General features: G+C 34.1%; 1 protein-coding gene across 1 annotated transcript in view; it reads left to right on the top strand.

Moving 5' to 3' along the window:
* LOC150086638 (post-GPI attachment to proteins factor 6-like) overlaps window positions 1-25254 on the top strand; it is a 176137-nt gene that overhangs the window by 44702 nt on the left and 106181 nt on the right. Inside the window, exon 5 of the mRNA XM_090371488.1 lies at window positions 16328-16455. Within this exon, the coding sequence (XP_090227614.1) occupies window positions 16328-16455 (128 nt within the window). The remainder of the gene's footprint in view (window positions 1-16327; window positions 16456-25254) is intronic.

The following is a 25254-nucleotide window of genomic DNA, read 5'->3' as shown; positions in this document are numbered from 1 at the left end:
ACTTGGACTGATTAATAACTGCTTTACAATTGTTGCGAGCTTTGGTGTAGGCAGAAAATGAAACTGAAGAATTAGAAACAAGCCAATTACGATATGCAGCATTCTTCTCTTGAACAGCTTTAGCACATTTATTGGAAAACCAAGGTTTAGATAAAGGACGAGATTTTAAAGTGGAGTGTGGAATAAAGGATTCCATTCCTACAAGAATAATTTCACTGACATGATCTAAGCAAACATTGACATCAGAAGTTTCGAAGCAGTAACCCAACCAAGGAAAACAAGAAAAGAAATCTCGTAGGTCATCCCATTTTGCATTCTTGTAATGCCAAACAACACGAGGTTGGGAATAGCCATGAGATAAAGGCACCATTGGAGAAGAGACAATCACCAGGTTGTGATCTGAAGTGCCTAAAGGAGCACTCACTTCGACCATGTACTTAGAAGGGTTGTTTGTGAGAAAAAGATCAAGCGTGTTGGCTGTCTGGTTAGGATTGTCCAGTATTCTTGTAGGTAAATGAACAATCTGTGCAAGGTCATTAGTAATTGCAAAAGCCTCAGCATCTCGACCAGCTGGGTCAGTGTGACTAGAAAACGGAAGCTAGCTGGAGTTGGGAACATTTAAATCACTTCTAATAATTAAATTTTAGTTTGTATATCAAATAAAACAGTGAATAGTACCGTAGAACTTAATAAAATAAAACTGTTTTGTTGGAAATAAAAAACATTTGAATTTAAAACCTATTTTTTTTAAAATTATGACTTCCTCCCCAAGGGGTTGCAACCCACAGTTTGAGAACTCCTGTGCTATTGTAATCCCTATTCGCAGGTGTGTGTTCTTGGTAAGCAACATTGCTACTGCTGTTTGAACAACCTTTGTATATAATAACATTTTAAAAAATAGACTGAGATAAAATTACAGTTACTTGCATAAATATAATGTATATAATATTCTTATTTTGTAGGCTATTTTTAAAGCTAATTCTCCAAGTAGTGTTAATGCATTGCTCTTCCTTTATCTTTTGCTACTTGCATAAGAGAAGAAACAGAAAAGTTGAAAATTAAATAAAAGGTATAAAGAATTGGGTTATCTTTCATGAGACCAAAAAATTTAAGCGTTTTATTATTTTAAAACATGGAATGGAAGATATAATATTTCATAATCTAAAGTGATTGAAATTATTTAATATTTTTATTAAATAAATAACAGAACATTTATAGTAAATTACTGTCCCTATTATAAAATGCAGTGAGACAAACTGGGATAACATAGTACAATTTCTGTATATATTGCAAATTGATTGGGATAATGTAGCACACTTTCACTTCAGCAGTAGCCGACCGGGCTGGCCGAGTGGGTAAAGTACCTGCCCGGCAACCCAAAGGTCGCGGGTTCGATTCCCGCCTCGGGCTTGGATCAAAGTACTGCAAAAACCTTGGGAGGTGCAATATGGCCACAGAAGCCGATGCGCCAACAACTACCAAATCAAAAAAAAAAAAAAAAAAAAACTTCAGCAGTTTTTTGTACTTTTAATGTTTTCAATGTTTTTTTTTTTTTTTTTCCTTTCAGTGCTCTCTTTGGGTTTTATTTAGTACATCACGACAGTATTTGACTTCCTTTCTTGTACAGGACAACATGTCTAGTGTCATTGTGTTTGATAATTTTTGTTATTTATTTAGTGTAGAAATATTGACTATACAGGTCTTCATATACATGGATTTTGATATAGTCCTGAATAAGCACACCGGATTGATGTCATTCTGATGATTTGCATGTTTACCCTGGGATTAGCCCTTTATGGACATGACTTCATTCTGAAAATGTTTTGTTTGGAAGGATTGTATAGTCTCTCTCTCTCTCTCTCTCTCCAAGTATATGCCATTTTGCTTAACTTAGTGGTAGTGGCTGGTAACCTGATAGGTGATCCTTGAAAATGACATTTCCACCTTACCCACTAATCAATGAATAAAAAGCTGAATTTTCTCTCTCGTCTTAAATATAGTCAAACTTTTACTAAAGTGATTTTTTTTTATGGTTTTCAAACATAAATTGCATTGTAATCTGTCAGGTTACCCACCACTGTCTTTGCAATTATTTGTCTTTTTGCTTGAAGAATAGTATGATACCTGACATGCTCCGATACCATGGTTGTTCAAAGTTTTGTGTTACTTCTTTTCTTCTCCCACTAGCTTGCTAAGTGTCTTACCCTAGTTGTTTTTGAAAGATTTATTATTGTTTTCGCAGAGTAAAGATAATTATATGAAATTCAGTATTCTCTCCAGATGGCTGCCATACTGCAGGAAGCAAGATAGGTAGTTTCAAGCCTACTAGATTTTAAATAATAAATTTTGAGATAAACCTGAAATAACTAATAGTGTTTAATATTATATACTTTTTTAATTTTTTAATAATATTCATATACTGATGTTTCTATTTTATATGTAAAACATTTTTTGCAAGTTTCAGCAGAAGTTTTTTTTTTTTTTTTTAAATGAAAGGTGTAAAACACAGCTTATTTAAAACATAGCATATTTTAAAATTTTAATTTTTTATTAAAACTTACATACAAAAGTGCATACAAAAAGTACTGTAGTCCATTAAGAAAAGATGAAATATTGGTGCCCTTTAAATAGAGTTCAAAAAACCCAAAACATTTTCAAAAAATTAAACAAAGTTTGGTACCTTTCAAAGTAACCTGCCATAATTTTTACTACATTTTGGGCAAATAACCACTAGGTTAAAGCTAATTGATAGCTGCAGTTTCTCCAATTGGATGTGCCAAAAACAATTTGAGCACCACTTTTGGATATGGGTTTCAGATGTATTCTTTTGTAAGGAAAGTAATAGGCATATCCACACAAACATTCCATTTTCACCATGCAATGAATGCATTCGTAAAACTGCTTCAGTGAAGTTATGATGTGCAGACAGTGTCCTGATTTTCAACGGTTCATCTGTTATATTTTGTAATGGAAGGAATAATTTCTAGATCTATTTTTCATGTCCAATTTCTGAAATCATCAGATAGCCACAAAATTCTTTTGGATAGAATCTAGTTAAACTTTCTTAGGTACATATATTTCTTACTGAGGAAGTAAAATCTTAGTGTCAAAGCCCTATTGAGTATTGTGAATATGCTTCTAAAAGAATTCTAGTATTATTATTGGCAACATGATGCAAGGAAAAAAAAAGATTGTGCTGCACCAACCAAAAGAAAAATGTATCCTGTATATTTGCCCATTCCTGACAGTAATTTGTCCAGACCTTCTATAATTTATTCAAATTACCCATGTTCACAAAATTAGGTGGAAATTTACTCCAGCAATTGGTCACTCTTTGGCTGAATGTGAATTTCCATACATCAATTTTACAACCATCATTTTTCACTTTAAATTTATAAATTTGTCTCTTATAAATTTGAGACTTGCATTTGTGAATGAGTAAGGATGCTGTTAGCATTTAGTTTACTTAACCATATTAAAGCATTATACACATTAGTTAGGTCACCACTTGCTTATGCATTATACGAAATGTATTTTAATTTACTGTAGGATCAGTGGCCAGGGGAAAAAAGTTTGCAATTTGTACTCCCAGATTCACAAAATACATTCCATATCATGCACCATTCACACCTTTCAACCATGGCACTGCATTAGGCATAAAATATAGTACAGTGTCATTGTGTTTGATTTAATATTGAAATAAAAATTGAATCCACCTAAGTTATATGCTAAAACTACCATAATAAAAACCCAGTCTTAATTTGGTCATTTCAGTGTTCATCATCACATGAAAATCATGTGATCACATCACATAATTGTAATCATCAACACTTAATTGTAGTTTTAAAGTAGTTCTTAAAATAATTTTGAAAAAACAAAAAAACATAAAATAATTTAATTTCTAACCCAAGATATGAAATTATCAGTGCATTAAAAAATTACTAGGGATACATCAATGCAAATTGATGCATTTATTCTTTGACAGTGCGATTGTAATTTTCATAATAGTACAGTATTGACAAGTTGCCTCCACAGGTAGTTGAGGCTGTTAGTTTTTAAGAAATTCAGAGGTCAACTGGATAGTTATCTATGTGAGGAAGTGCATAATTTGTCTATTTTCTTATCTATTTTTTTTTTTTTTTTAGCCAGAGGCTTCCTTGCACTATTTGGCTAATACTAATGCTGACTTTAGCTAATATTTCCTTGTCCTTGGCCAGATGACACCCATTTTTCACGTTTGTAACCTGATTTTCTTCAATAATCCATATACTGTTTAACAATTTTTATTTTGGAATATTATTTCTACATTTGCTGTGACCTAACTTTACCTGAGTTTATATAAATGCCATCTCACTGCATTTGTAGTTATAATTTAAATTTCACAGCTTGCTGTTTATTTCATGTCCAAAAGTATTTCCATGTTTGGAAGGGGAAACAGGTTTAGAGAAGAATAGTGTAAAAGACACTTAAGCATTAACATCCTTATGAAGCTCATTTGTTTATAAATCTAATAATATAATTCCTTTTATACAGCATATGGAAGAAAATGAGAGAGAGAGAGCAGAAGCTAAGCAATTTTATTATCACATCCTCTTGAAGTAAAAACTTGGCAGTATAATATGATGTTTTCAATTCTCCTCATCAAGAAGCAAAACCCAAGTGTGAAGTAAGTTGAGAAAAATAACGAAAACTGTAATAGGATGATATAATATTTCCATAAGCAGAGCTGTTTTGTTCCTGCTGTTTGATGTGAAAGATGTATCGCTGTTATCCAGTATAATCATGGTGGCTTTTGATCAGCATAATCAGGTGTTTTTCAGTATTATGCTGGTCATTTATTGCAGTACAGAGGTGTTATAATTGCTTTAATTAAATATATTCTTAGGCATATAAAATGTCAGAGAATATTTTTTATGATTGTAGTGTATGATACTTGCTTTTAAATAATGAGGATTGATTTTTTATAAATGCCACTTGGATATGTTTTTAAGAAATATTTGTGAACATGCTAAATAAAATTTATTTGTTTCTTTTTTAATTTTGCTTTTATTTATAAATGGAGATTTCTTTTGTAAATTATTAGTAATTTTTTGCTAATCTGCTTCACAAAAAAGCATGAATTTTTGTTTCTTTCACAAAATGTTTTTTTGAGATATGTTTGTGTGGTGTCTTACTCTTCCCTTTTTCATTTTTTTGTTATCTGTGTAGTAATATATTGTATAAATTTTAAGGGGCGTAGAAATTTTCATATTACTTTTATTTTGCAGAAATTGCTTTTCACAACTAATATTTCCTCCTAATCCAAAATTTTTATAATTATTTATAAGGGTTCAAAAAGTAATTCTATACCATTTGTGCCATTATAAGTATTCCAAGAATGCTTTTATGTGTCATGCTATGTTTCACTATAACATATCTATAAATGGTTTCCAACGTGTGCAATTAAATTGTGCATGTCTTAGAGCTAACATTGATCTTTTTTACTTCCATATACTTTTTAAAGTGATATTACACCTCTTATAGTTGGATGTAATAGTACTTTAAAAATCCTTATAATATACTTATAGTGAAATTAACAAGAGTATCAGAGACTGAATGTGTTAATGAGTCCAGTTCTTGCTTGATTGGATTTATGAGTTGTCAAGCCATATTAAAAATTATTTTCAAAGAAATGTTTCATCCTTTCTTATCATTCTTAATGATAACATGCTTATGCTATCCAGTGTATTTCCCCTATACATAATGTAGCACTTATTTCTTGTACTTTTTTTTGAGCAGATTTTAGTGAATATAAATATTCATTAAAGCTATCCAATTAGTGCACTAATTGGATAGCTTTAATGAATAGAGCTGGGTCTTTTGGTATTCTCATAAGATATTCTTCCTAATGCATGCATTGCTTTTTTATGGATTATTATTAAATACTTGTTAAAAGCAGTTTGTATCAAATTTTAAAACTTTTCACATGAGAATTACGTAAATTAAAATGGAAAAATTTTTAAATGAAACTTCTTTTTCCAAACTGTTCTGTAATATAGTTTGTGTGTTATAAAATTCAGCAAATATTTTGGAGTTATAAATCTAAGAATATTTAATAATATCGAGTTGTTTTTTTAAATTATGAACTTTTATTCCCTTGCTATAGGGTGATTCTCTCAGCCATGTAATCAAAAGTGGTCTGTAATGGAACTAATGTTTCTCTTTTTCTTCCCTTCCATGATGATCATCTATACAGGATGAAATGCACAGTGGCATATTTCCCTATGGTTCAAATCATATAACTGCACTGGGATGCTGATCTCATGAGGGCCCAAAAGGAAAAGAGATGACTTTTGTGAGCTAGTAAAGAAACATTGCTTTGGGCCCAAGCTTGTGATATGCCATTGTATATGCATTCAAAGAGTATGCTGACATGTATCTGATTCTTAGTGTAATATCAGAGAATGAGATATGTCAGATTAAGATTGCCATAGTTACACATCTGATGATCTCATTTACAGTATATTTCAGTATAGAGAGTGAGTAGCTTATGCATAAAGGTGTTCCAATTATTATGCTCTAAATCTCTCCCCTCCTCCCTGCACATTTCTTAGCGTGCATTATCAAGTATGCGAGATGCGGAACTGTTATTTCACCTACAGTCAGGTTTGGTCATCCTTTTACATGGTGAACACTAAGTAGAAGCACATTTTGGGGTATTCTCTTGATTTACAGAACACTATCTCTATCCTTATGTGCAAAACTCAGTCCTCCCCAACCAATGATTCTGTTTGTGGATCAAGCGCTTCACAAGGGATGGAATAATAATAATAATAATCCCAAGTTGAGTATATTGGATGGACCAGGGAATTCTAGAACTGATACTAGTAGGACTTTTACACATTGAAGAAAGGTAACAAAGTAAAGTTTAAATTAATAGTTTATATGATTAACCTGTGTCAAAAAAAAAAAAAAAAAAAAAGGGCTTACAAATAGGTGCTGTTATATTGTGTTATATATAGCACTCAAAAATTTTGGGGGAAAAGCAAGAAATGGTTTAAAATGATCCACTTTAATTATATGCTTTATTCTAACATTATATTAGATGATGAGTAAATAATATCTTAGTAACAGCAATCTTATTATCCAAAAAAAAAAAATTTTTTTTTCCCTGTCTACCTCACTTTCATTAGCTGTACATAGCAAGAGAAATTGAAGCCAAAATTCTATGGGAAAATAATACTCAAGCAGGCATGTAACACATTTGTACAAAACAGAATCTTCATGGATTTTTATAGCAATTCTTCTCCATTTAAAAAATAATCAGTGATGCAGATTTAAATTCACATTGATGTAATTCTAATAGATATTTTAATATTTAAATTTAAGCTGCTATGGCAAAGTAGGTTCAACAGCATGCTTGTTAGGGGGTGATAACAGAGTTTATGGTAAGTGCAATTCATAGTCTTGCATGGACATAATTTTCTTAAATGAATCTTATATATTCTTGGTTGTACGACCATTATTCTGCATCAAGATCAAGGTTGATTAGCCTTATTCCAGGGTTTGGTGAGTGATGATGAAATTTTAGTAGTCTGTCTAGACATCTGAACAATTTTGGAGAGGACTGGTAGAATTCTAAAATCAGTAACACCCTATAATGTGATATAATTCTCCTTTCAGTTATTTTTTATCATAAAATTAATGTTTGTTGCTGCAAATCCAGAAGCTGTGTAATATCCCCATGTGAATAGAGAAAAAATCGCACGTGATATGTCATACTAGACATCAACATTAATTCTTCATCAGTGTGTAAGCTAATCTGCTTGATGATTATCTCATTGATCTATACATGTTGCCTGTCTATCTTACAGGTGATACATATTTGTACTTCCTCTACACAGTACCTTCTAAACTTCTAGAGATGTTCACATGTTTATCTGTCAGGTTGTCTTCAAGCTTTTGGAACAACCTGTCAGATATATTGGGTATAATATAACTCTATATATTGGGTATAATATAACTCTACCACCACTTTCATCTTTGGTGAATTGATGTTTGCTGCTGCCATAACTTCTAATTGTTTTTGATGTGTAGGAAAAACTGCATGTTGTGGGAAATCTGAAAATTAAAAAAAAAAAAAAAAAACTGTCATAGACCGTATAAGTACATAATATATTATTAACCAAATTACACGTAATAGTTCTATAATTATATAATAATGTGCTAATTTCATGACTTTAGCAAAATATTCAGGTTCAAGTAGCACTGTAAGTTGATTTATTTTAACAATAAAACAAATAATGTAGACTCAAAATAAGCAAAGTTTTGGTGTCCTTCTTTTGTGGTAGCAAATTTTAACTATTCTAGGCACTGAACTGTAACACACTATAACAAGCCAATAGGCAAACAAAGGGAGCAACTTTGCTCCCTCTTGTTGCCATTTGGAGAAACACATGGGCTTTTGAACTCTTGGAATTGATGCTGCTGCCAGTTGACGGAATAGCAAAATTTAATGGGCTCTTAGTCAATTTCTAGTTAATAGAGCCTACAAGATCTTTTGAAGCTTTTGCTGTAATTTATAATTTATTCATATTGACTGGTCATTGATTCTGCCAGATGTACATTGAGTAGAAATCTAGAGATTAGCTGATTGTGAAGTTTGTGCTTTGAACATGTCTAACTTTCCTGCTACCAAGTAGGAAAATCAGACACCTTGAATCATTGTCATAAATTTTCCACTGTAAATTTACATTTTACATTGATAGGAATTGTCCCAGATTAATCTGCTGACACCTTTTTTTTTTTCATTCCAGATATAAAATGAAGAATTTTGTTGGTAGCAGATAACATTTAGTTTGTTTTGGTAATTTATTTTAATAATAAAATAAATACTGTAGATGCATGAATAAGTGAGTCCTTGGTGGTGGTCTTTCCAGTTCATCTCAAAAATCAATATATGTGTAAACAACTTATATAGAATGTTTATTAATTCAAAATTGAGGGAAGTAGGGTGGAAAAGCACAGAGAAAAGTGAAGAAATAAGTAGTAAAATGAAGGTGGTAATTAAACCAAGATGAAAAAAAAAAAAATGTATCTAGAGATATTTTGAACATATTAAAAAGAGGCAAACAAAGCCAAGGTTACGTGCCAATAAATAAGAAATTTAGACTGGCATTCTCTTAATAATGCCAAGGCCAAAAAAATGTGGAATATGACAACAAGGTGCAATAAACCAACTGCAAAAGCAAAACAAATAAATGAAATGCCAGAAAATAAAAAAAAACTGAGAGAAAAAGGAGTGTGTATCTAAAAATATATAATATTTGAATATTTAAGATAGGAGGCAAATGTAGCCAAATTTATGTGCTAATAAAGAATGAATTTAGACTGGCACCCTTTAGCTAGTGCTGAGACCAAAAAAATGCAAAATATCACAAATAAGTTACAGTAAACCAACCATAAAATGATGAAATAAACAACCAAAATAGAAGACAGATGATCATTGAGTTAAATCTTGTCAGAGGGATACTGGACAACAAAAGCTGTGGAAAATACTGCATTTTGAATGCAGTGCTAATCATTGCAGTGGACAGTGACTGACTGACAAACAATTTTCAGCTCACCAAACTAATATGCACGACAGAAGCACTAATGCAGTAAAGAAATAAAATAAGAAAAGCTTAAGCACTTATACACAAAGCCAAACTGCCTACAGGAGAGTGAAGTGAAATAAGAAACTGAAAATAAACAGTTTTAGTAGTGTTTAATAGTGTAACAGTTTTACTCCTTGTTTCTTTGCTTTTCCATCCTGCCTCCCTCCTTTTTTACTTAATAAACATTATATTCTTGGTAACATGTTGTTGGATATGTGAAAGCAGCCACTAATATTTGTTGATATTTTTTTATTGCTTTATTTCTTCAGCCCTATCCACTAATTTTAAAGTTTAAATAATATATTATTATTATTAGCCATATGGTGCAAGGAGGCTTATGCTGCACCAGCCAGAAAAAAAAAAAAAAAAAAAAATTCTGAGTTACCCTGAGAGAGAGAGAGAGAGAGAGAGAGGAATCACAGAGAAAGAGAAGAATGATGATATCCAGCTCAGGATCCTGGGTTTGCCAAGCCCATACTCACCAGATATAAGCCCCTGGGGTTATGGGGCAAAAAGTAGTGGTAACAGAGAGATAAAAATAAAATATGACATTTGCACCTAAGTGCACAAAGCAGCAGCAAAGGATACAAAAGTTAATATATGTGAGATAAAATTGTCTGTGGACAAGTGCAAACATGGATGTGTAAATTACACAAAATGCCAAAACTAATAGGAGAAGGATTGTAGAAATTGAAGATGCTGAAGGTTTGAGAAAGAATGTGAATATCCTATATGATATAATGAATTAAGCAAAATTATAGACTGAACTGACTGGATAGCCAATTAGATAGAAGGGCACTGTAAAGCAAAAAATGATTAAATTAATATGTATGAAGTAATAGCAAGCATCAGATAAGGGTGGGAAATTTTGGTTATAAGTTCAAGAAAGGGGTAGAGCAATTATAAAATTAAAATCTGATGTTAGCTAAAAATAAATATTGATACATAATCAGGTATTTCATCAGGGAATACACCTGATTATGTATCAAAAACTTTTCCTTGACTCACTCCCTTGCCTTATACCATTTGCTTGCATTAACTTCAAATACATATTCTCCCTAAATTTATTCTAAATCATGTTATTCGCTTATAACCACATATTATTGTATCTAGGTTACACTGTAAGCACTTATTTTAATTTTATTACAATTTTACTTCTTAATTTACTTTAATTTATTTTTTCTACAACATACACACATTGGAACTACCTTGTCCATAATTTTGTGGAAGTTCTACTGCTTTATCACCCTATTTGCTCTCACTTAGTTTTATTTTTAAATTTTCTTTTCTTTCACAGGTACAGACAAATATGAAAATGCCGTTTTTGATACATGATCAGGTGTATTCTCTGATGAAATACCTGATTATGTATCAATATTTATTTTTAGCTAACATCAGATTTTAATTTTATAATTGCTCTACCCCTTTCTTGAACTTATAACCAAAATTTCCCACCCTTATCTGATGCTTGCTATTACTTCATATATATTAATTTAATCATTTTTTTGCTTTACAGTGCCCTTCTATCTAATTGGCTATCCAGTCAGTTCAGTCTATAATTTTGCTTAATTCATTATATCATATAGGATATTCACATTCTTTCTCTCTTTCTCACTCCTTCAGCATCTTCAATTTCTACTCTCCTTCTATTAGTTTTGGCATTTTGTGTAATTTACACCTCCATCTTCACACTTTTCAAAAGATTTATTAATTTTATCTCACACACACACACACACACACACACACACACACACACACACACACACACACACACACACACACACACACACACACACACACACACACACACACACACACACACACATATTTATATATATATATATATATATATATGTATATGTATGTTGAACAGAATAACAAGTAAGTGGAAATAAGAAGATAGAAAAACGGAGAAGTAGTCTATAATCGAAGGCAGCAAATGCCAAACCTAAGGAGAGCATAGACAATAAAGCGGGGAAAAAAAGAAAAAGGAAAGAAAGTGAGGGAGATAGAGAGTGATAGAAGGGAGTTAGAAGATAACTAATAAAATATGCATAATAAGAAATAAATAATTACAAAATCGACAAGATGTTGCCACACTACTTACAAAACCAGCCTCTCATCAGGTATCCGCTTTCGGGATTGCAAGCAGAATAGCAACATATGTCTTCATTTCTGATGTAAACCACAAGTCAAAAGGTAAAAGGCATAAACATAAATAAAAATTACAAGGATTAAAAGGGGGGGGGTTAGAAAATGGATTGTGAACTTTACAGTTGACATTGTGAAAATCAGAATTTGATAAAAATTTCTAGAAACATATAACATATTAGTCTAATACAAGTTAAGGTAAAGAGATTTGAAAACATAGTGAAAAGCAAGTAGCTGGTTACTTGCTTTTTATCCTATCTCCCTTCTATCACCCTCTATCTCGCTCACTTTCTTTCCACTTTTTTTTTTCACTTTATATATATATACACGATATTAATCAGTTCCAGAGACACCATCGTATCGTTAAAATATTGTAATGTGAACCCAGTAACATACTGTTTTTTGATAATTCGTTTCAAGATCTTGAAAGTTGAAATTTTCACTGTATAACTAAGCTATTTATCTCTCTAAAATGTCATTTTTAAGGTCACAAGCATGACCTTAAGGCCATATAAAAGGTTGTGAGCCTTATAAAAGGTCATTTGTAAATTGTATTAGTTACCAATTCAAATCATTAAAATGCACTACACTTTCATCATTATCATATGTTCCGTTATAAGAATAGAATCAATTTTAAATGCGTTTGTGATATTTTTCTAAAGCACATTTCTGGAGGTCACGACCATAAAACAGTAAAAACAATTTTCACTTTCCGATTTATTGGGCTTTTCTGTTAGCGCAATCAATTATAAACGGGTGGTAAACTCGATCTTCTTGCATTTGCGAAAATACCAATAGCTGGAATTGTGTGGTTTTTTACATTATTATGGTGAAATGTGTTTCCCCTTTACTGAAATCTTCAATCGTATAAAAAATATAAATAAATTTTCAGAATCTTCTCTTCATTCCTTTTTTTTAAGCTTTGTAAACTTGTTACTCCACGCGAATTGTGTTAGTTGTAATTGCGTATGCCGTTAAAAAATGCTTATGCATGCAATTGTGAAATTTATAATTAAAAGATTATCTCGGAAACAAATGCCTCTTTAAGCATTTCTGAAGAAGACTACTCCTTGTGCAGCAAACCAACAAGTGTGCATTTAGTCGATGATGAAGGAGAATAAACATTCTTTAAAATTTTAAACATTTTTATAAGTTTACTAACATTTTTGTCATAAAAAATTTCTCTATTATTAAAATTTGCTTGATTTTACAGGCTACGTTTTCATTTCATTCAATAAATCAATCATTGTTTAAACATAAACTAATTAGCTAACTAATTTCATTGTTGAGAACGTAACCCCTATTTTTAACCTTATGTCTACGGGAAATAAATTCCCTCTTTATGTGCGCACTTTAGGAACGAATAAACTCGTAAAGTCGAGAACTACCTGTGTATATATATATATATATATAAATAAATAATGTGTGGTTTGCAGAATAAATAAAGTGTCTGTGAAAATGGAAATGAAAAGTACACAAGGTGTCAGAACTAAGAGAAGTTTAAGGGATAGTGGAAAGTGGAAGTGAAGTAGTGGTTAAACAGGTGAAAGAATTTGAAAAACCTAGTGTAAAAATGAACTGGGACTGAGTGCGGGGGGGGGGGGAATATATATATATATATATATATATATATACAAGTAAATAAATAAATAACACTATATTCAGATATGGGAGGGCAATTTTAGCAAGATGAAAATATGATACATAGCCAGGAAATTCATCAGGGACTACTCCTGGCCATGTATCAGGCACTGCACTTCCAAACTTGTCTGTTGTATTAGAAAAAGGGGGGCTAATATGCGGCCTTTTATCGTAATACTAGTAGACAAGGTATTACGATAAAAGGCCGCATATTAGCCCCCCTTTTTCGAATACAACAGACAAGTTTGGAAGTGCAGTGCCTGATACACGGCCAGGAGTAGTCCCTGATGAATTTCCTGGCTATGTATCATATTTTCATCTACTATATTCAGATTCTGCATATTTGCCATCCCTTGATTCGACCTTTTGCTAAAATTGCCCTCCCATATCTGAATAGGGTGTTATTTATTTATTTACTTGTATATATATATATTTTTTTTCCCCTCAGTTCCAGTTCATTTTTACACTAGGTTTTTCAAATTCTTTCACCTGTTTAACCACTACTTCACTTCCACTTTCTACTATCCCTTAAACTTCTCTTAGTTCTGGCATCTTGTGCACTTTTCATTTCCATTTTCACAGACACTTTATTTATTCTACAAACCACACATTATTTATATCCTTTTGCTTCCTCTATTGCTGCACTGCGTGTTTTGAAGCATTAGACATACTATAACTTTTGCTATTTCCCTTTTTCTGCTTATTTTGCTGCTTAACTGTTATATATATATATATATATATATATATATATATATATATATATATATATATACACACACACACATACACACACATATATATACACACATACAGGGTGATTCACTACCAGCGCGACAAACTTGCAGGAGGTGTAGGGGGAACAAAGACGAATCGGAATCACATAGCATTGCAGGGTCCGAAATGCCTTCGTCATGCGGTAGAGGATGTTGAATGGGAGGTCGCGGGAACAGCGATCCCGCTGGAAGTCAACATTTGCGAACTGGTTCCCGAGGCAGTAGGATGGACGAGTATTCAAACGTTGAACTGGCCGACATGCACCTCGCATATGGAGCTGCGGACTGTAACGGGCGCGCCGCTCTGCGCTTGTACTAGGAACGTTTCCCGCACAGGCGTGCTCCTCGTCATATGATTTTAATCGTATGATGAGACTGGTTGTTTCACGAGAGGTACCATGAATCGAGAGCGAATGACGAGGACGCCAGACAATGAGGAGAATGTCCTACGTCTTACAGAAGACAATCCGAGTACGAGTACTCGAGTGATAGGCCAACGATTGGGTATTTCCCAATCCACTGTATGGAGGATACTGTCAACAAACCAAATGAGTTCATACCATCTGCAACGCGTCCAATCATTGGAGCCTGCGAATTATCCACTCTGGAGGACTTTTGCTACTTGGTTTCTTCAACAGAAACGGTTTGCAAAAGCTGACTTCCAGCGGGATCGCTGTTCACACGACCTCCCGTTCAATGTCCTCTACCGCATGACGAAGGCATTTCGGACCCTGCAATGCTATGTGATTCCAATTCGTCTTTGTGCCCCCTACACCTCCTGCAAGTTTGTCGCACTGGTAGTGAATCACCCTGTATACTCTCCTATCAAAAGTCACAGAACACTTGTAATTTATAAACAAAACATGTATTTATTTCAAGAAATTAATAGCATGTTGGCCCACCTTTGGCTGTAATGATTGCTTTAGTGCATTATGGAAGATGTTCTACTGAGTTTTAGTAAAACTGGCAGCATTGTGCTTTACTCTCCTTTAAAGCATTTGTGAGCACCACTAATGAAGAGGGTTGCCTAATTCTGTATTGTCTTCTTGCCTTGCCTAATTCTGTATTCCAGTTGATCCCAAAGATGTCGAGATTAGGGCTTTGTGTTAGGCACTGTAGCATTATTCTCTTAAAACTGTGCATTTCACAATCCTTAATTTTTCACATGGAGTGTTGTTGGAAAACATAAGGTTCTCTGTCATAAAATTGTTACAGTTTAGGGCACACAATTGTTGGGAACATCATTGTGAGATGCAGCATTTATGGTTTTGTGCACTGTGATCAGTGGACCTAGTCCATATCACAAGAAATGCCCTCAACCATGACACTTCCTCTTCTGCCTATCCTCACAATTGAAATAACACACTCAGGTAGTAAGCATTGCTTCATGCATCATGCTACGCATTCTCCTGGTGGATACCAAGAGAATGCGTAGCATGATGCATCACTCTAGAAAGCCAATTTCCATTGAATTCCACAGTCCAAGTTTGGTGTGCCTTTACCCACTTTAGTGACATTATGCATTTGGTTTTCTTATCAGAAGCTTGTGGGCTGCAGTGAATGGTTAAAATGATTGAGTTTCCATGGAAAACCTGCAGCTATAGCAGCTGGTGTTTTGTGATAATTGTTAACATCATCTTTTGTCATTAAGAGCTAGTCTCTGGTAAAGTGAATAGGATGCCAATGTGTGTGTTTACTGTTTGAGTAATTTCAGATTAATTGGTACACTTAAAACAGCTTTATCACTGAATGAGTAATTTTTGGCAAGTTAAAAAAAAATTCCTGTTGTGTTTGCTTTGTGATTATAAAATATACAATATTCTCATAGAATTTACGCACACATACTCTAGGGATGTGATTTGTCATGATGTGTGCATGCAAGTATGATTTTCTTTCCATGCAACAGTAATTCTGCCATTGCAGTATAGGTGTTATTAAATAAAAGTCCATTATTAATTAAAACAGTCTTTCCCTCCTTCCCCTCATTGGGTTTATGATATGTTCACCCTTAAAAAAATTGCAAAAACTTTGGAAAGAGATTTCTAACACAATAATAGTATATTACAATTAATATGTATTAACTTTTCATATATATGTATTTGTTAAATAAATATCATCTGTTTTTAGGGTATCAATCATAAGTGTCACTATAGCTTAGGAAGTGTAGCTGCTTGGAATCATCAGCCTGATGTCTATTTGTTGAATCCATCAGTTCCAGTAAATATTACTCCAGTTGGACAAATGAGCTACTTTAAGTAAATATGAATTGAATTGAACTGTTTGAAAAATGGTAGTTTTTTTTTGTAACTTGTGTTTTGTTCTGTTTACTTTTTGCTAGCTGGTTTGCCTATGTGCATATAATAATAATAATATTAGCTTAGTGATGTCCAAAACATAAATTACAATGAGTGTGTAAACATATATGTATGGACCTGTCCTGAACTGCACATAGACAAGAGGGACTTACATTAAGAATAACAGAGCATATTAAGTTAATTCTTCATTTACATCATAAATAAATAAACATATAGGGAAAAAAAAATTTTAATTATGTGTTAACATAAAACATAACAATAACAGAAATATTATAAGCTAAGAATTATATTAACAGCATAATTCAGGTACTTATACTAGAAAATTGGGTCAGGGTCAAACCTGTTTATAAATGTGACAGAGGAAAGTGTGGAAAGAGTGTAATCAATTTTTTGGGGAGGAATATAAAAACCAATTTCATCCCAGACAGATTGAGTGGAAACAACAAATTATACATTTTTTCAAACAGTTAAAGGTTTATGTTTCAGTAATTTTAATAAGGGGTGTGTATTTCAGGTTATTGTTCATTGTTGTTTTGGATCTCATAAATGGGAAACTTGATTTTAGAGGTAAATATACAGAAAATTGATGCCAAAGTAAATAATATAAGTGGAATCTCCAAAATGGAGTCTAACAGTGACATAATGAGAACAAAACAGAAGTATTAGTTTTGATTCTGTTGGCAACAGAACCAAACCTTCAACTGTGAGTGTTGAGTGTCTTGCAGGTGTGTCTAGAATTGTAGCTTCATGTCTGCATGAGTGACACATCAAGTAGTATAACTTGCCTCAGCTTGGTTAAAGTTAATCTTCAGTCAAACCCACCACCTGGATTAAGAGTTTATACTTCATTGAACTTGAGCTGTGCTGCAGTCAGTGAATGAAACAGTTTGTAATTTTATTGTATATAAATATTTTCTTTGAAGTTATTTTCACTGATGAATGCAAAGCTGGCTTTCCTAAACATTTACAGGGCTTCTGTTCAGGTTTAATTTCTTTTTAATTGATGTACAGCCAGTCCTCGCTTAACATGTGTTTACATTACACGAATTTGATCATACACAATTTATAAATAGGGGTACGATGTTGCGTATAACACAAACCAAATTCACTTATGCACGATTCGATTTTGCATTTACAAGAAATGGTAGTTGAATATGGCGGAATCACCCCATCTGAAAGCTTACTGCATTGGTTTACTCAGTTGCTACGTGCATTCTGCTTTGTTTGTGTGTATATCAAGCGTGCCTCCTTGTTTTTGTTTTTTTTACTGTAATAGAGCTTTATTCCTTAAAAATGAGTAATATACTTGAAAAAAGTGTGAAGAGGAAGCGTGCTGGTGAAGATACTGCAGGTTTGGAGAGAAAAAGAAAATATTTTCAAAAAATGAAAAATTGTGAAACACTTTGGGCAGAATGAAAGAACATGATATTGTGCATGCTACAGGCCTAAATGAGGCAACACCGAGAACAATTAGAAAGAATGCAGAGAAAATAAAAGCAACTTTTCTATCAGGAACAACTCAAAGTGTAACAAAATCCATTAGATCAAGACATAAAGAATTGGAAGAGATTCTAACTGTTACATCTGTTATCTGTTTGGATAGAAGATCAAACAAGAGATCAGGAACAAGTTTGCATACGATAAAATCAAAAGCATTAGCAATATTTTATTACGTAATAATTGCAATAAAATACATATTTTATTACAATTATTAATTGTGTTCAGTCTTGAGTGGTCAGTACCTAACCCTATTTTTCCCATAAGGCCTGTTATTTATATTGTATTGCACGATTTTGCATTGCACAAGGGCTTCTAGGAACACAACTACTGTGTTATATGAGGACTGACTGTATTAGTTATATTACATGAGTTTTGATCATCCCATATATTATTAATTCTTTCAGATCTGTATATAAGGTTATTACTAAGTAAAGTAAATTATCCTTCTCTCCCAAATTTCATAGTTTTTGTTTTTGTCTAACTAGTTTTAATGCCAAATTGTTTACAACATATTCACAGATTCTTGAAAATCCTGCGAGCCACTATTTAACAGCCCATCATCCACATATATTAATGATCCAATATTTACATTTTCCACACTAAATCTCTGTAACTTAGATTCTTTATGAAATGAAATGAAAATTACAAAAATGAAATAGCCCATGAAAATTAAAAAATGAAGTGGTGATAAGTGCAGCTCAGGCATCATTCAGAGTTTAATCTTAACCATTTTCCAGTGCTTCGATCCTCACTGTAGATTTGCCATTTTTATAAAAATGTTTTATTCTGTTAAAAGATTCTCCTTGCAGCCATATTTTTTTCTTAAATTTGCAAGGCAAGTTTCTAGCTACTTTGTTATATGCTTTTCAAGACAACAATTTATAAATACAGGCTATTACATTCCCATGACTTTTCTGTGATTTGTGTTAGTGCAGATATTTTAAAATGACATCTTCCATTTGGCTTAAAACTTGACTTTTCTTCTCCGTGTGGTTACATTCACTTTTTGAAAATACTTACACTAAACAGTGAAATTCCTCTGTAATTCCACATTAGCTTATTTCCCTTTTTATATATCACTTTTTGCAATAAAAATGATGCAAGGAAGCAATCATATATAACATCATCCAAAAAAAAAAAAAATAAATAAATAAATCTTTATTTGTCCTACCAAATTTAAAATATAGGTGTACATTGGTAAGTGACAAATTCCCTTCATGGCAGAAAATGCCAGGGGATTACCATAAAATGTGAATAAAAGAATGTCTAAAATATACAAGAAAGGTTAAATATACACAAAAAGATGACATTTAAACTACATTACTCTTCACTACATTTCTGTCTAGAGTCCTGGCAATTGTAATACAAAAGTTCATCTTAACATCACATCCACTGATCAACTTGTGCAAGATATACATTATTCAATTGCGTACACACAGTTCTTGACAGAAATTCACACAACTACTAGGCAACAGTAGCCTTAGCGAGCCACACTGCGGTTTGTTTCCTATATTTCAGATCTTCTATGAGCCTTAGTAGGTCAATTCCGATATGTGTTAGGCACTGAATTGATTCTAACGCACTGGCGGGTATAAACCTGTTGGCCTTCATTCTCAGGATTTTGTGCCTCTTAATGCAGATGGCAGGATGTGCCACTCACAAAGCTGCCAGAAGCATGGTGATGATATCGTGCCAGTCATCATTTTGATTGTAGTTATTAATCGTTTCCAGGCAATGATGTCTGGTAAACGCTGCAGTTTAAGCTGTTCAGAGAGCTGCGTGGTCCTTAACTGTTGAGGGAGATGGTGCTTATGGTTTGCCCACTTCAGCAGCCAGAATTCACTCGCATATATTCTCCTAATGTGGGTAGGGGTGGCTGATGCCCACAATTCGGCTCCATACAAAATGGCCGAATACACTGTGGTTCTTAAATATCATGCGGTTGTTGCAGTCTGTTTCATGTGCAAGAGGTGCTGTTTTGTTGCCCAACGTAAGTAGTTCATTTTCTTTACAATCAGGTCAATATGAGACTTGAACGTAAGTTTAGTATCAAAAGTTACTCCCAGATCTCTATGCGTCTCGACAACTGGGATGACGAGTACACCATGATTAGTCTTCTGCGAATTTATGGCCAAGCCAAATTTGTCTAAGTACACGAATAAGTTCAGAAGCTTATAATTAATCTGCTCACACAATGCCCTATGGTTCATGGACGGTTGGATGGGTGTTAGGATCTTAATATCGTCTGCATAAGTGCATACATCATCCCTACCGTTGCAGAACGGTATCATCATGGCGGTAAAGGGGAGTCCAGATAAAACTCCACCCTGTGGAACTCCTGCATGGAGTTGGTGTTGGAGGATCTGACTATCTGTGCAGTAATAAATGGACCGACAAGTAAGTAGGGCCTGTAGGAACTTCAGCAAATTTCCTTTTATTTGGAAGGCGTGTTGGAGCAGATGAAGTAAGGCATGTACATCCAGACTATCAAAGGCTGCTTTTATATCGGCATAAATTATTGCAATTTCCTTTCTGGCTTGGAAAGCATTTAGTATCGTGGCTTGAACTGTGAGGAGGTTAGTTATTGTTGATCTTGTAGTTATTGAATAATGAATTTATTGAGGCTGCCCAGCCAGTATCTGATTCGACAACTTTGACAACAGAGCTTTCTCCAGTACTTTTAACTGGGTAGATGCAGTAGATATTGGCCTATAGTGCTCCACAAGGTTAGGCTTTGTAATTTTCGGCATTGGAATTACAGCGTACTTATTCCAGTTCTCAGGGAAAACTCGGCAAGCAAGGATAGAGCTGTAAATTGCTTGTCATCTGTCCATGCAAACTGCTAATTCATCAATGCCAGATGGGAGTTTGCTCCAACAATCAATTACCCTCTGGCTGAATTTTTGCAAATCTATGTCGCACACCCATCCTTTTTCAATTTAATGTCCCCCTTTATATATGTCATCTGAAAAAGAGTAAGGATGCCATCAACATTTAGTTTACTCAATCTATTTAAATCTTTAAACACCTCAGGTCCCCTTGTAGGTGCCTAGTTTCCAGACACTGCAATTTGCAGAACTAAAATCTTTCTGTGGTAAGAGTGCCCTCTTGTGCCACTGACTAACCTTGTTTTGCTGTTCTCTGCATTCATTCCAATAGATCTACATCCTTCCTAAAATAAGGTTTACAGAACAGTATGCAACACTTAAGATGCAGCCTAACCATTGCCTTGTACAACTGGATAATCATCTTGTCCCTGTTGGCAGACCAAATTGTACAATTACTCCTAGGTCTTCTTCATTCTCCACCATCTTTAGTGTGGTACTACCCAAATAGTATGTTATTCTGGAATTACTGCTACCCATGTGCAGTACCTTGCATTTATTGATGTGGAACCTCAATTGCCACTTTTCAACCCAGCTAACTAATTTCTCTAGGTCTTGTTTCAGTAGTATGCCTTGATTCCTGTTATTAAACATCCTGCCAATCTTTTTATTTAGCAAACTTAGACATTGATATGCTATCAGCAATATCATTAAAAAATATTGAAAATAATAAAGGGCCAAGCATTGAACCCTAAAGGATTTGTTAGTAAAATTAGTCCAAGAACGGCAGTGTCCATATTAATGGGTGTGGTTATTAAACCACACTCTGTCTTCTGCCACTCAGCCATCCTTTTATCCCAAACAGTGTCCATAATGCCACACTGCTCCAGTTTGTATAGTATTCTTATCTGTGGAATAGTATCAGAAGCTTTACTGAAATCTAAGTATAGGTGTAATCATATAGATAGGTGATCATTTACTTAGATATAAATTTAATATGATGTGAAAATTATTGTTTGCATCCATATCCTTTGTTACTGTATCATAGTAGCCAAGCAGATAGATTAAACAAAATATCCCCTTAAATGCATGATGTGATTGCTGTATAACTGTATTTCTATCAAGATGTTCCTGTATTGCTTCTTTAACTCTCGACTCCATTATTTTCCCTACATTAATTGTTAGTGGTTCCATCATCATTCAGAACTCAAGTTTGCAGGTCTGTAATTCTTCACTTTGCCCTTTGATCTCCCCCCCCCCCTCTGTGAATAGGAGAGGCATTGGCACATCTGTAACCTGTAGGGACCTCACCTGAATCCAAAGATGCTCTCAGAATTATGGCAGAAGTTTGCTTACTGCTTTTGCTGCTTCTTTTAATATAATTAGAATCTGCCAGCCCCTGTCACTTTATTCACTTTACCTCTAATAATCTCTCTTCCACTTTTCCTTCCTATCACAAAATCATTTAACTCCCAATTATAACTCAGTATGCTTCTGGTATCTCTGAGGTGACCTGATTGATGTGTTTTGAGGATTGAGCAAGCTCAATGCTGATGGGATTCTTCCTCTTGCTCAGACCAGACACACACACACGTGAGGGGTCACAAATTCAAATTGAGGAAGGACGGTTGCAGAATATATGCGTGGAAGTTTGCCCTTAGCCAGCAAGAGGTTGATTGCTGGTACAGTGGTTTCAGAAAGTTTTTAAATTCTGTACAGTGGGACCAACTGAAGATGTTACCAACAGTAAATTCTAAGTGGGAATCATTCAAGGAATTAATCGTGGAAGCTACTAAAAGTTTCATACCTATTAAGAAATATTGTTCAAGGTGTAGGCCAAAATTGTTATCTAATGAACTAATGAGACTCGTAACAGAGAAGAAAAATGCATGGGATGCATATAAATTATCAAGCGACTCAGAAGCCTATGGCAGACATAAGCTAGTCTGTAATCAGGTCACAAAGGAGGTTAGGCAGGCGAAGGCAGATCACGAGAAATCCTTGGCAAAAGATGCTAAGAAAAACAGCAAGGATTTCTTTACTTATATAAACTCTAAAAGGAAGGGGATGAATTTGATTGGTCCACTTAACATCGATGGTTCGACTGTTGATGATCCTGCTCAGATAGCAAACAAACTGAATGAGTATTTTGCATCTACATTCACACATGAGGAGTTATTAAGGTTTGGAAATGGCAGAAGGTTATCAAATTGTAGCAGGATACTTAATGATTTTGTAATAACTGAGAGCAAAGTGGAGGAGAAATTGTTGAAGTTAAACATAAGAAAAGCACCTGGGGTGGATGGGATCTATCCAGTTATATTAAAGGAGGCGGCAAAGCAACTAAGCAAATCCTTGGCCATAATTATGAGAGCATCCTTGGACTCAGGGGAGGTTCCCACGGACTGGAGATGTGCAAATGTATCCCCAGTTCACAAAGGGGGATCGAAGGGTGACACGAGTAATTACAGACCAGTTAGTTTAACTTCTGTTCCGGGTAAAATAATGGAGTCACTGGTTAAAGATGCATTGCAGGATCATCTAGACAAGACTGCAGCAATAATTCAGACACAGCATGGGTTTGTTAAGGGAAAGTCTTGTCTGACAAATTTAATAGGATATTATGATGTGGTTACAAAGAAACTGGATGCAAAAAATAATTTTGATATCATCTATTTGGATTTCAGGAAAGCTTTTGACACTGTTGCGCATGAAAGACTATTGTACAAATTGGAACAGAATGGTATTAAGGGTAAGTTGCTACAGTGGATATCATCATCATCATCAGCCATTTTCAATCCACTGCAGGATGAAGGCCTCTCCAGCAACTTTCCAGTTCCTTCTGTTTTGAGCACTGGCCATCCATTTACTACCCAAAAACTCATGAATTTCATCTATCCATCTCCGACTTTGTCTTCCAGGTTTTCTTCTAGCTCCTCTTGGATACCATTCTGTTATTTTCTTAGTCCATCTGTCATCATGTCTTCGAGCTATGTGTCCTGCCCAAGACCATTTTAGTTCTTTAGTTTTGATAAGAATGTCCTTTACTTGAGTTTGCTGTCTAATCCATGTGTTTCTCTTCTTATCTAACAGTCTGATTCCCAATATAATTTGTTCCATTCTTCGCTGTGTAGTTCTCAGCTTCTCTTCCATTCTTTTGGTGAGTGCCCAAGTTTCGCTTCCATAAGTCATGGTGGGGAGTATACATTGATTCATTATTTTACGTTTCAGACAAACTGGGATATTGCCCTTCAGTATGTGACTATATTTCCTGAATGCTATCCATCCAAAATTTATTCTTCTCTTGACTTCCAGCCATTTACCATTATTACAGCTAATAACTTGTCCCAGATAACTATATGACTCCTCCTTTTCAATTACTGCTCCTTCAATCATTATTTCCCTTTCCGTGGCATACTTGTTCATCATTACTTTTGTTTTAGCCATATTCATCTTTAGTCCAAAATCTTAACTAACTGTGCATAACTGATTAAGATTTTCCTCTAATTCTTTGGGATCGTGGCTTATAACCACCATGTCATCTGCAAATCGTAAATGGTTTAGGTACTCTCCGTTCACATTGACTCCTTTCTGTGACCAGTCTAATCCTCTGAAAGCTTCCTCAAGGGCAGCAGTAAACAGCTTCGGAGATATTATGTCTCCTTGTCGAACTCCTTTCTCAATTTTAAATTTGCTACTGTCTTTGTCTAGTCTAATAAAGGAGGTAGCACTCTCATATATTTTCTTCAAAATCATAATATATGGGGTATCTATGCCTTGTCTTTCCAGTGCCCGAAACATTGCCTTATGCTGTATGGAGTCAAATGCCTTTTCATAATCCACAAATGCCAGGCATAATGGTGTTTTATATTCATTTGCTTTCTCCATTAGCTGTGATATTACATGAAGGTGATCCATAGTTGAGAATCCTGTCCTAAAGCCAGCTTGCTCTTTCAGTTGATTCTCATCAAGTATTCTTTCTAATCTGTTAGTAATGACCCTTGTGAACAACTTGTAGATGTGGGATAACAAGCTAATTGGTCTATAATTTCCAATTTCTGATTTATCTCTTTTCTTATGCAGCAAAACTATGATTGCATTATTCCACTGCTTAGGCGTCACACCTTTTCTAATGCACTTTTTGAAGAGCCTTGCCAGTTTTTGTGTTATGTCTCTTCCTCCCAATGTTAACAACTCTACAGTAACTTCATCTTCCCCCGGGGCTTTCCGATTCTTCATTTTCTTCAATGCATGTTCTACCTCATCAGGAAGAATATCGGGTATGTCGTATGTGTTGCTACTTTGCAATCCATCTTCCCCACTGCTGGTATCATTCCCTCGCTCCTTGTATAATTCTCTATAGTAGTCTTCTGCTATTTCAATTATGCTTTCTCTGCTGTTTATAAGTACACCA

Source organism: Mastigoproctus giganteus, chromosome 4 (genome assembly GCF_048544385.1).
Source record: "Mastigoproctus giganteus isolate SK-2022 chromosome 4, ASM4854438v1, whole genome shotgun sequence".
NCBI lineage: Eukaryota > Metazoa > Arthropoda > Arachnida > Uropygi > Thelyphonidae > Mastigoproctus > Mastigoproctus giganteus.
The sequence above is the reverse complement of the archived record's forward strand: the minus strand, read 5'-3'. Positions and strand labels throughout refer to the sequence as shown.